Here is a 12,226-nt window from a genome sequence, read left to right as displayed (position 1 = left end):
TGAGCACGCACTGTGTCAAGGTTGTCTTGTTGGATTGCTCTTTGATTTGTTAGAAGTTTTTATGCTTGCTGACTGAATTTTTTTAGCCCAAAACTGAGAAAGGTCTGGTGAGCGAGACTATATGCAACGTGACTGTCCTCACATGACCAAATGCCTCAAGACGTGTTTAATGATTAAACTAATATCCACACTGTAAATATCTCACCTATAGTCCTTGGTGGATTATGACACAATGGGCCCCCCTGGGCACAGAGATGCAAAGGCCCCACCATCAACAGAGGAGCAAGACATACAGACGTTGTGGAGGTTTGGCTTATTTTTATTGTTTTTATTTTGTACTTCTAGTCTCTTCATAGAGATTTTCTATTTTAGGTTGTTTTGTGTCTTTGTGGTTACTTAGCATCTATTTCTTTTACTTGCATCTCTCTTTGAGTCACTTCTTCAGCAGAATGATTTAACACTTTGGGCCCTGTAGGCCCATTCAGTAATCCGTCCATCCCTATAGTGTATTCATATCAATACTTGTGCACCATATATTTTGTCCACATGTTCATACTGTACAAACTGTAGGCCTATATTTCTTCATGTCTAGCCCTTACTCTTAATATATAGTGGTGGTAATATAAATGATAGAGTGCTTGCATCATTCTGCACTTTACTGCTCTTTGTGAACTGCATGGCAGTGTCCGAGTAGCACTCTGTGCAATATCATTAAAGATGCCTCTAACATAATATTAGTGACATTACTGAGGTTTATGAAAGATACCAAAACGAAAACCTAAACATTAAACATTTTTTAATGTCAGTCGCATTTTTGTACTTGGACTATATACCTCATTTACGAGGAATGAACTTAATCTGCACTTTTGTTTTAGTTGTGCCCAGAAATACACTGAACAAAAATATAAATGCAACACTTTTGTTTTTGCTCCCATTCTCCCATGAGCTGGACTCAAAGATCTAAAACTTTTTCTACAAACACAAAAGACCATTTCCCTAATTTTTCCTTACTTAGTGTACATTAAACTAAACCATTACAAGCTGTAACTTACAGATCCCCTAAACCCATAAGAAAGGAACCCAATATGTGGACCCATCACACAGACATGAAACCTTGAAGTAAACATAGTACAAATACTTACCTGTGATAGAACCATGTAATAATACAGCCAGTGTGAAGTTAAAGTATCATACAAATATTATGATATTTTTCTCTGATGGATCTGCAGTGAATATTAACAATATCCCATACGATAAATCTCAATTAAATTAAATGAATTGAGAAAATGTACAGTAAATATCTTAAAAAGTCAGTTTTCCTGCTGCAAAGCCTATAAATATATTTAGTGAGATCTGCGGCACTTAGAACTTCTACATGTCCAAAATCATGAAACACATGACATAAACTGTGAAAAGATCTAAATTGTGGTTGAGTTGTCACAAAATTACCCATAAAATAGAGTATGTTGCTATGGTTGTTGTTTTTGTTAGTTGTATCATTATTATCGTTAGTATTCACTTCTCTTATTTTGTAAATCTCACACACTGTGGAAAGGCGGGAGTCTTGTACTTCCTACAGTATGGTGACGTCTCTCTTTCTGATTGGATGATCATATGCGGACCAATGAGAGACTAGATAGTTGCTATATAAACCGGTGCCAACTCTCGAATGATATTCAAGCTCTTCAAACTTTTCAAGCTCTTCAAGCTCTATTCAAACAGTAAACGTCAACATGTCTGGTCGCGGGAAAACCACCGGTAAAGCCAGAGCCAAGGCGAAGACCCGCTCCTCTCGTGCCGGCCTTCAGTTCCCAGTCGGCCGTGTTCACAGGCTGCTGCGCAAAGGAAACTATGCGGAGCGTGTCGGTGCCGGAGCCCCCGTGTACCTGGCGGCGGTGCTGGAGTATCTGACGGCTGAGATCCTGGAGCTGGCTGGAAACGCCGCCCGCGACAACAAGAAGACCAGGATCATCCCCCGTCACCTGCAGCTGGCTGTCCGCAACGACGAGGAGCTCAACAAGCTGCTGGGCAAAGTCACCATCGCTCAGGGCGGCGTGCTGCCCAACATCCAGGCTGTGCTGCTGCCCAAGAAGACCGAGAAGGCTGCCAAGGCCAAGTAAAGCCCCGCGCTGATTTAATCACTCCCAACGGCTCTTTTAAGAGCCACCCACTTATCTTTTTATTGAGCCAAGTCCTGAAAGATTTTCAGTGTCTCGTAATTATATAAAACAAACATCAAGCTATATAGTATTGGAAGAAATGCAGCACACAGTGCTTTATAATAACTACACTAAGATAATTTATAACATCAAGTTAGACACAACAGGTTAAAAGAACTGCAGCACTGTTAAATGTAAAGAGAAAGGTGTGTTGTTTTGTCTGTAAGTGTCTGACAGCAAAGATCCCTACAGAGACAGATCTTTATGTTAAAGAGTAAGATCATTTTTGTTTAACTAGAAATAACCCCCCAAAATCACCATCACCAAGGAAGAAACAAAAAAATCAATTATAACAGGGAATTTATACTTATGCATTGAATCAGCGCTGTAGCTACGGCGTAGGCTCCACGTCAACATAGCCTGGCGTGCACCTCTCCAGAATTGTGACTACGCTTTATGGCGACGCAGACCTCCTGTCTGTCTCTGTATACTGACTCCCTCAGTGGAAACAAAGCTTTTATTTACTTTAATTTTACAGATAAGAAAAAATAAATTGTGATGACAATAAAGCCTCCACAAAAATAGCATTATTAGGCATGTGTGTGTGATTTATCCTGGCTTCATATGAGCAGAGAAGTCCACTACCCACTAGGCTAATCTATACAATATATAATACCATAGGCTTGTGCTAATAACGTTAGCATGTTGTATTTTACTGTAACCTTACTGTTGACCAGTACCCCTCCTGTGTTACAAGACAGGATTATCCCCTTTTAACCTCAGTTAACATGGATATCTGCAAGCTAGATTAACTGTAAACCCTGTAATTAATGACTCCACAGCTCAAAACAGTGGGCAGTAAACAAAAATTAAAATACCCGTATTTTCGGTGATTTTGTGTTTCATCTAATTTAGTTATCACAGTGTACGACCTCATGTTCAATATGAAGATGAAAATTAGACAATGACGCTATTGCACATCAAAGGACTCAGTGTCGATGTTCTCACTTTTGTTTTGAAGGAAATACAGCCGTCTCTACCCTAAGAAAAAAAGAGGAAAAGGAAACTCGTGTGGCTGGACTGTCTTCAACTACGTCCGCAGAGTGCATTTATATAGTGATGTTCTGAACAACCCTAATCAGTTTAATTTCTTCGGAACAAACTAGATTCAGACAAAATGAGTGGTCGCGGCAAGGGAGGCAAAGGACTCGGTAAAGGAGGCGCTAAGCGTCACCGTAAAGTTCTTCGTGATAACATCCAGGGAATCACCAAACCCGCCATCCGCCGTCTGGCTCGCCGCGGCGGTGTGAAGCGTATCTCCGGTCTCATCTACGAGGAGACCCGCGGTGTGCTCAAGGTCTTCCTGGAGAACGTCATCCGTGACGCCGTCACCTACACCGAGCACGCCAAGAGGAAGACGGTCACCGCCATGGATGTGGTGTACGCTCTCAAGAGGCAGGGCCGCACCCTGTACGGCTTCGGAGGTTAAATCACCGCCTCACCTCAGCTCAGCTCACCTCAACACAACGGCTCTTTTAAGAGCCACACACAGCAACCAAAGAGCTCGTCACCTGCATTGTACTCACAGTATCAATCGTTGGAAGCTGCTGTTTGTAAAAATGTGCTCCTTCGTAGACCACATCGATTTATTATACAATAGGTTTATGCCCATGGGTAGAGATTACTTTCACCCACACTGTTTACATTTTAACGACCTGCTAGTCATCACGTCTGAGTAAATCAGTAATCATAAGCTTTATGCACGTTTGAGACACAAACTAGTGGCTAAAACACGTGTTGCTGTGAAAAATAAAATTTCTGTTAATATGATGTATTTTTTAATGATATAAGACAGGTTATTAATGTCCAATATGTAAGCGTCTGTCCTTGCCAAGTACGTCAATAATTAACTCACAAGTGCAATCATTTGTTTTGTTTTTTTTAACGCACCAAGCAGATAAATATAATACTCTTCGCAGACTACTCTACAGTATACACAGTCTAAAACACATTGACTTATATTTAAATATATTTAACCGGTTAATGTTTTATGTTAAAAAAGATATGTGGCACTTGACTATACTGATCATGTCAGACTGAAATCATGATTTTGAAATAAGTATGTTGTACTGATTAAAACATACACTAATTATATATTTCCATATTAACAGATAGGAACAGCAACATTACACGCAGTAACAGTAGTACTCTAAAGTGTTGGAGCAAATTCTACTGAGTAGACTGGAACACTATATTCTTACATCTGATAACCCATTTGGGTTTAAACAAAACCACGGCACAGATATGTGTATATTTACTCTAAAGGAAATTTTAGATAAATATAAGAGACAAAACACCACTATTTTTATATGTTTCATTGATGCATCAAAAGCATTTGATCACATAAACCATGAAAAGTTATTTAATAAACTGTGTCAGAGAGGTGCTCCTGGATACCTAGTTAGAATCCTGGTGTACTGGTATGTGAAACAGACTATGAGAGTAAAGTGGGGAAGCTCTATCTGCCCCATTCCATGTAACCGATGGTGTTCGGCAGGGGGGGATTTTATCCCCAGTCCTGTTTAACATCTATATGGAGGACCTTTCTGTCCAGTTAAACAAGTGTGGCACAGGATGCATGGTAGGAGATACTCTCATCAGTCACTTAATGTATGCTGATGATCTTGTTATCTTTTGTCCATATAGTGCTGGTCTCCAGCACCTGCAGTATGGTACTGAATGTGGCATTAAGTATAATGCAAAGAAAAGCAATGTGATGATTGTCCGTAGTAGGGAAGAAGGGCGATGATCTCTCTGATGACAAGGATATTCATAGACAATGTCGAAAAATGTAGGCTCAAGCAAACATGCTGTGCTCAGCATCCACTGAGCACATTCAGCATGTGCTCAGTGGATATAAAGATTTGTCTATTTAAGTCATTCTGTACTTCTTTTTATACTGCCCACCTGTGCAGCATGCAGAGACTCACTGTGGCTTACAATGATTGTATGAGGTTGCTGCTTAAGGCTCCAAGAAGCTGCAGTGCAAGTCATATGTTTGCTAGTGTTGGGGTCCCTACCTGTGCTGCAGTGATACGGAATCTGATGTATAGACTCATATGTAGAATATCGAACTCATTAAATTGTATTATTTCATGCCTAACTGACCCTGCACTCAGCTCAGTCAGGTTCACGTCTAAGATGTGGAGTCACTGGCGATCTTGTCTGTACACTTGTGTGTGACTCTCATATTTTATTTTCTGTACATCACTGTTTTATTGTGTATTGTTGTTGTCTTTTTTTGTATGTTGTTGTCTTGCTCTGTGCTATGGACCTCTCCTTGAGATGTGTCTTTAATAAAGTATGAATTGAATTGAATAACCATAAGTATAATCATATGATGTTGTACTGTGTTGTGCAGTTTCTATTTTATGTTATGATTTTAGTTATGATTATTACTGAATGACATTTCTATCCTTGTGTTGCTACAACAACTGAATTTCCCTTTTCATGTTCAATGAAGTTTTGTTTCATCATCTTATTTTAATTAAAGCACGTTTTATAACAATACACGATGTCGAAAGGCCACGTGCCGAAAGCGAAAGTAACACTTCCGCATAGTAACTCTATAACGCGATCAGAACTAACCAATGGCAGAGTGGGGACGGAACAGCAAAATTTGCATTCAGTTGATATAAATACAGACAGTGTCGCCAGAGTTTCATACACACTTCGGTGAACACGACAATCACGACGATGCCTGATCCACCTGCACCAAAGGTAGCCAGGAAGGGCGCCAAGAAAGCGGCGAGCAAGTCGACCGGCAAGAAGGACAGGAAGAGGAGAAGACCCAGGAAGGAGAGCTACGCCATCTACGTGTACAAGGTGTTGAAGCAGGTCCACCCCGACACCGGCATCTCCTCCAAGGCCATGGGCATCATGAACTCCTTCGTCAGCGACATCTTTGAGCGCATCGCCGGTGAGGCCTCCCGTCTGGCTCACTACAACAAGCGCTCCACCATCACTTCCAGGGAGATCCAGACCGCCGTCCGCCTGCTGCTGCCCGGGGAGCTGGCCAAGCACGCCGTGTCTGAGGGCACCAAGGCCGTCACCAAGTACACCAGCTCCAAGTAAACACTGCTGCTGCCTCCACTATTCAACCAACGGCTCTTTTAAGAGCCACCCACTATATCTTTAAGAGTAAAGTTGTCTGATTACTACTTCAAATTATTAATCCACTGTTGCTTGTGCTGCCAAAGCCTGTACCAGGTACTGTGAGTGCATGTAATGAGTATCTAAATAGTTACAGCAGATTATGAGAATTTTTGGAACAAACGGAATCAAATGTGTAAATGTGTAGCTGTACAATACAGTGTCAGTATAAGTTACGTGTGTGTGTGTGTGTGTGTGTGTGTGTATGTATGTATATATATATATATATATATATATAATTTTTTTTTTTTTTTTTTTATTTGTAAATACAGTCACATCAAATAAAACTACAACTAGCTGTGATAAGGTGGATGAGCAATATTTCCCAAAAATAGAGTAGAGAATTAGAGGAATGGGGCAGCTGGGTTTTGTGAGTGTGCATGCTTGTTTTACACTTCTTTTTTTTTTTAGATTAGATTAATTGACTTAAATATGAATACTGAATTAATATATCACTGAATTCATTTTAGATTAATTGTATGTTAGGTGAATGAACACAGTGCACAGCAGTATTACTGGACTCCAGCTTCTGTGGTAGTTTACTGTCATGTTCTGTTAAATTCTCTCTGACTGACTAACCCCTATGATTCTATTACAGCTTCCTCACATTCTATATATTTAATTTACTCTCACATCATGAATAGTACAACATGCACATTGTACTTTTAATTCACTAATTCTGTTACTATTCCATACACCTGTTCACATGTTTCTTAGCACATAATCACTGAGGTTTATAAATTATATAAATCATATTGTAGAAATCTGCATACTGGACTGTAGGTATTTTGAAGTATTTATCCAAACACATATTGTATTGTATTTATGCCCAAACTGAAGTGATTTCACTGTAGTTATTCAATTCAATTCATACTTTATCTCCTTGAGAGGTCCATAGCTCATAGTTAATCCCAGAACGTTGTTAAAGTGTATACATATATATATATATATATATATATATATATATATATATATATATAAAGTTCACTATTCTTTATGAAATTTCTTATTGTCAATAGCTCATAGTGCTCAAATTATTCAAACAATCGGTTATGTGTTTGAGCGGGTCAGTTTGAATTTTCAAATTTCCTTTTGTCCAATAGCCGAGCTGCTGGATCACGTGCATACACTGGACCAATGAGCGTTCTCGGCGCGCTGGCTCCGGCTATATAATCCAGACAGAGTTGCTCTGTTACTATTCTCTCTTTTTCAAGGAAGTAGACGCTCTCTAGCAATGGCAAGAACCAAGCAGACGGCCCGTAAGTCCACCGGAGGCAAAGCCCCCAGGAAGCAGCTGGCCACCAAGGCTGCTCGTAAGAGCGCCCCGGCCACCGGCGGCGTGAAGAAGCCTCACCGTTACAGGCCCGGTACCGTGGCTCTGAGAGAGATCCGCCGCTACCAGAAGTCCACCGAGCTGCTCATCCGCAAGCTGCCCTTCCAGCGCCTGGTCAGGGAGATCGCTCAGGACTTCAAGACCGACCTGCGCTTCCAGAGCTCCGCCGTCATGGCTCTGCAGGAGTCCAGCGAGGCTTACCTCGTGGGTCTCTTCGAGGACACCAACCTGTGCGCCATCCACGCCAAGAGGGTCACCATCATGCCCAAAGACATCCAGCTGGCCCGCAGGATCCGCGGCGAGAGGGCTTAAACTCACCCGACTACACACAACAACGGCTCTTTTAAGAGCCACCTCACTCTCACCTCAAGAGCTCCTTCCTGCTCATGACACATGTTTAATATCACTGACAGATCAATATTATTTTTCTATAAAGGGTTTCTCATCGTGTAATCTAAACAAATACAATTGTGAATCTCATGTTAATACATACTATTATTGGCTTTTACTTTGTCTACAATATCTGATTTGAATTAATCAGGAAAAAACATATTTTAACAAATTTATGATTATTGCAAATTTTATTTATGTACCACATCGTACTGTTTAGTCTTTCTTGTGTTAAATTAGTTTAAAGTTAGTAAGTTAGTTTACTAGTAAACTTAGTTTAAAATGAATATTTTGCACTATATTACAGTTATCCATTCATAATGTCTCATGTAATCATATTATAACTGAGTCACATAATGAAGTGACATTGAGAGTCGTCAAACTGTCAAGGCTACATTTACTTTAATGTACCTCAGTAAGATCAGAGGTTCTTATACCCACTTTGGAAACATTTTCCAGTACTTTATACTTTTTTATGACATTACATTAGTTGTGATTTTGCAGATGAAGATTTATATAATAAATGTTTTGATCTTTGAAAATGGGATAAGTGAGTGAGTGAAAGATTTTCTTTATCGTCTTCTTTTTTGGCTTTGTGGCATCTTAAAAAAGTTATGTCTCAACTCTGTGAGCGACATTTCTCCAGAAACATCTCTGATGGTTTGATGTGGACATCACTTACGACAGATCGGTATTATTGTAGGTGTCAGTGCATTTATTCCATGTGATATTATACAAACGATATAATTACACCTATCATTGTATGAAATATGTGCACTTCAGTCCGGTAATTTGGTTGGCATTTCGGTAATGAATAAAACGTTTTGGGAGTGAACATTTCAATTACACGTTTGTTTACATATTACAGCAATAACTTATTTTCACCCTGTTCTACTCTCCACAGAAATATTATGATGTTGATGTGATAATGTGTGTGCCCCTTCAAAGAGCCATTGTCTAACTAATACAACATATAAATCTTCTAATGAATGATTATGTATTATTAAACTACCCAGATGTATATAAATAAATAAAAAATATATTCAAGTATTTTGAATGATGATTTTTAATTGGAATTTAAATTGGCCATTCTGTATAATGACTAGGCTTTTCATTTTTTGGTCCTTTAGGTAATGTATAAAACATCTGGGTAGGTAACTACTTCCACCACTGTAGTTTTGTTTAATAATAATAATAATAATAATAGGGCTTTTTTTAGTCACACAATTCATGCTGATGTACATTTTATATGTAGATTTCTTTAGAGTACAATAAATTTTTTGGCCTCAGCCTGAAGAGTCTCTTTTGTTTGGCTGTTTCGCAGCCGTATGTGTTTCACATAAATGGTGCATGGTGGGCACGTGTCCTTTATTTCTATTGAAAGTGATACAAATAATTTTACATTGATAGAAACGAGCTCTTTGGTTGCTGTGTGTGGCTCTTAAAAGAGCCGTTGTGTTGAGGTGAGCTGAGCTGAGGCGGTGATTTAACCTCCGAAGCCGTACAGGGTGCGGCCCTGCCTCTTGAGAGCGTACACCACATCCATGGCGGTGACCGTCTTCCTCTTGGCGTGCTCGGTGTAGGTGACGGCGTCACGGATGACGTTCTCCAGGAAGACCTTGAGCACACCGCGGGTCTCCTCGTAGATGAGACCGGAGATACGCTTCACACCGCCGCGGCGAGCCAGACGGCGGATGGCGGGCTTGGTGATTCCCTGGATGTTATCACGGAGAACTTTACGGTGACGCTTGGCGCCTCCTTTACCGAGTCCTTTGCCTCCCTTGCCGCGACCACTCATTTTGTAAGAGTCTAGTTTGTTCCGAAGAGAAACTGATAACTGCAATGTTGAGGGGGTCGCTATTTGAATCCGTTCTGCGGACGTAGTTGAAGACAGACCTCTCATTAACAACAGTTCCCGCCCGTAAAGTTTCCGGTTCCTCTTTTCAAACTAGAGATTACCAGCCGCAATATTTCCGGTTAAGAAAAAAATCCTTCAAAATAAAAGTAAGGGCACTGGTGACTCTGCAGGCCTCTGACGTTCTTGGGCATCTGTATACACTTATGTACCTCTCGACATATTTAACATCACAGCTGCTACTTTGTGTTTTAATTCATTTAGTTCAAGTCCATCTAAATTTACCCAGAATGTTGTCTCTTGTTAGAGTCACAAAAAATCCATTCCCTGTAAAATTATTGCTCAGCACCATCTACACTTAATGAAGCACTGCAGAATTAGTAATAGCACACAGGTGTTTTAACTTATTGCACTTATTAAGACTAATAATATCTGAAAGGTGTTAAAGTTCTCCAGCTGCAGTCTTGAAGGGCTGATATACATTTTGATAACCACCAGATGTCACTGTGACTGTAACATCTCCAAAGCCTCCTCTTTTCCAGCACTAACAGAAAAAGGTCCCAAAGCTACGTGAGGGTTTTATTTACCCATCACTACAGGACACACGTTTAAATGTTATTTTCAGTGGTATAGAAGTAGCTGCTAAAGGCTTCGACTGAAGTTGCACATCAAATTCTGTGCACAGTAGTATAAGGTCAAGAGTAGAGGTCTTTAGGGACTGTTTGTTACTTGTGAAAGCTGCTGCAGGCAGAGGGAGGCATGTCAAATAATGTTTTAAACACTAGAGAGGGACTTGTGTTATTTTATTTTGGCCAAGGGGAGAGATGGCTGTATTTTTTAATTTACTGTAGCGCCAATTTTTAAAGAAAACATGGCTGTTTTCTTTAAAAATTGTCAAAATTTATCATATCTGCCTTCCTTGACAGTCCTTAGTCACATCATGGTGCAACAGATGCTTTCATCAGAAAAAAACAAAACCAAATCTGATCTCACAGGGATATCGGATCAAAATTACTTTATTCTACATCTCATTTAACACTGTCAAAAATAAATTGCCTGTACAGCCAACCAGTCTGCACTACAACAGTGGAAAACCAAGGCGTTAGCAACCTCCAGGATTTCATCTTCAGCTTTTATCTTTTGAACATCAAAGGGTGAGATTTAAATTTTAATACCTCATTTGTGATGGAGGGGGGGCCATGCACTAATTAGGACCCTTTTCAAGCCTTAAGTAAAAATATGTGTAGCGGCCCAGAAGGTCAGAAATAAATAGCACCAGCAGACACCCCCCTCCTGACATGTAAAGAACAGTCCCTTAATTACATGAGTATGTCTGATTTGAATGTTTGACAGGTAATGGAAAGATGACTATGTTCAGTTGTATTAAGACACCTACTGATGGATATGTAGCTCCTCGTTTTAACAGAACTGGAGCTCATGGGCTTTCAAACTGAAACCTGAGTCGTGTATTTAATGTGTTATCGTTGGTGTACATCATTTGTTCCCATTAGCATTCTGCCCTTTCAGAATAAGTGGGTGGCTCTTAAAAGAGCCGTTGGAGTGACTGAATCAGCGCGGGGCTTTACTTGGCCTTTCCGGCCTTCTCGGTCTTCTTGGGCAGCAGCACAGCCTGGATGTTGGGCAGCACGCCGCCCTGAGCGATGGTGACTTTGCCCAGCAGCTTGTTGAGCTCCTCGTCGTTGCGGACAGCCAGCTGCAGGTGACGGGGGATGATCCTGGTCTTCTTGTTGTCGCGGGCGGCGTTTCCAGCCAGCTCCAGGATCTCAGCCGTCAGATACTCCAGCACCGCCGCCAGGTACACGGGGGCTCCGGCACCGACACGCTCCGCATAGTTTCCTTTGCGCAGCAGCCTGTGAACACGGCCGACTGGGAACTGAAGGCCGGCACGAGAGGAGCGGGTCTTCGCCTTGGCTCTGGCCTTCACTGCGGTCTTTCCACGTCCAGACATTTTTCAAAGAGATTAGGTTCTATTGTCAGAATGATCATTAATATGGCTAATTCGTCTATATATGACAGCCAGTGTCTCCCAGCTGGTCGTTCATTGGTGGGTTGGAGTGTCGGTGTGATCGTCCAATCAGAAACGACGACGTAAAACACCGCAGAGATCACACGGCTTCCGCCTGCAGTATGTGAGATTTACAAAGTAAAACGTCAGAAAAAAATCAAATTTCAAAAAAAAAAGTAAATTTAAGTGGGAAAAATAGAAATCGAAACATAAAAAACAGTACGCATTATATTCAGAGCATAAGTGGTCAG

General features: G+C 40.8%; 6 protein-coding genes across 6 annotated transcripts; 4 read left to right on the top strand and 2 right to left on the bottom strand.

Moving 5' to 3' along the window:
* The first annotated feature begins 225 nt into the window (after nt 1-225).
* LOC125882600 (histone H3-like) lies at nt 226-9,029 on the top strand. Its single transcript, XM_049566388.1, has 2 exons — nt 226-306; nt 7,586-9,029. The coding sequence occupies exons 1-2, from the start codon at nt 255-257 to the stop codon at nt 8,014-8,016; spliced, it is 483 nt and encodes a 160-aa protein (XP_049422345.1). The 5' UTR covers nt 226-254; the 3' UTR covers nt 8,017-9,029.
* On the top strand, nt 1,698-2,475 carry LOC125882602 (histone H2A-like). Its single transcript, XM_049566390.1, has one exon. The coding sequence runs from the start codon at nt 1,734-1,736 to the stop codon at nt 2,118-2,120; it is 387 nt and encodes a 128-aa protein (XP_049422347.1). The 5' UTR covers nt 1,698-1,733; the 3' UTR covers nt 2,121-2,475.
* LOC125882615 (histone H4) lies at nt 3,332-3,727 on the top strand. The gene has a single exon (XM_049566401.1). The coding sequence runs from the start codon at nt 3,337-3,339 to the stop codon at nt 3,646-3,648; it is 312 nt and encodes a 103-aa protein (XP_049422358.1). The 5' UTR covers nt 3,332-3,336; the 3' UTR covers nt 3,649-3,727.
* On the top strand, nt 5,902-6,542 carry LOC125882606 (histone H2B 1/2-like). The gene has a single exon (XM_049566393.1). The coding sequence runs from the start codon at nt 5,916-5,918 to the stop codon at nt 6,291-6,293; it is 378 nt and encodes a 125-aa protein (XP_049422350.1). The 5' UTR covers nt 5,902-5,915; the 3' UTR covers nt 6,294-6,542.
* A 421-nt stretch (nt 9,030-9,450) lies between the features above and the next one.
* LOC125882614 (histone H4) lies at nt 9,451-9,904 on the bottom strand. Its single transcript, XM_049566400.1, has one exon. The coding sequence runs from the start codon at nt 9,890-9,892 to the stop codon at nt 9,581-9,583; it is 312 nt and encodes a 103-aa protein (XP_049422357.1). The 5' UTR covers nt 9,893-9,904; the 3' UTR covers nt 9,451-9,580.
* A 1,101-nt stretch (nt 9,905-11,005) lies between these two features.
* LOC125882603 (histone H2A-like) lies at nt 11,006-11,933 on the bottom strand. Its single transcript, XM_049566391.1, has one exon. It carries the CDS (start codon nt 11,916-11,918, stop codon nt 11,532-11,534), a length of 387 nt encoding a protein of 128 aa, XP_049422348.1. The 5' UTR covers nt 11,919-11,933; the 3' UTR covers nt 11,006-11,531.
* Between the last annotated feature and the right edge of the window lie 293 nt (nt 11,934-12,226).

This window comes from Epinephelus fuscoguttatus, linkage group LG22 (genome assembly GCF_011397635.1).
Source record: "Epinephelus fuscoguttatus linkage group LG22, E.fuscoguttatus.final_Chr_v1".
Taxonomy (NCBI): Eukaryota; Metazoa; Chordata; class Actinopteri; order Perciformes; family Serranidae; genus Epinephelus; species Epinephelus fuscoguttatus.
Note: the sequence above shows the minus strand (reverse complement) of the source record. Positions and strands in the feature narration are given on the sequence as shown.

What these genes read in the sequence shown, in the direction of transcription:
- LOC125882606 (XM_049566393.1), top strand. Translation starts at nt 5,916, where the DNA reads ATGCCTGATCCACCTGCACCAAAGGTAGCCAGGAAGGGCGCCAAGAAA.
- LOC125882603 (XM_049566391.1), bottom strand. Translation starts at nt 11,918, where the DNA reads ATGTCTGGACGTGGAAAGACCGCAGTGAAGGCCAGAGCCAAGGCGAAG.
- LOC125882615 (XM_049566401.1), top strand. Translation starts at nt 3,337, where the DNA reads ATGAGTGGTCGCGGCAAGGGAGGCAAAGGACTCGGTAAAGGAGGCGCT.
- LOC125882602 (XM_049566390.1), top strand. Translation starts at nt 1,734, where the DNA reads ATGTCTGGTCGCGGGAAAACCACCGGTAAAGCCAGAGCCAAGGCGAAG.
- LOC125882614 (XM_049566400.1), bottom strand. Translation starts at nt 9,892, where the DNA reads ATGAGTGGTCGCGGCAAGGGAGGCAAAGGACTCGGTAAAGGAGGCGCC.
- LOC125882600 (XM_049566388.1), top strand. Translation starts at nt 255, where the DNA reads ATGCAAAGGCCCCACCATCAACAGAGGAGCAAGACATACAGACGTTGT. An exon ending in GACATACAGACGTTGTGGAG is followed by an intron (nt 307 to 7,585) that starts GTTTGGCTTATT and finishes CTCTTTTTCAAG; the next exon opens with GAAGTAGACGCTCTCTAGCA.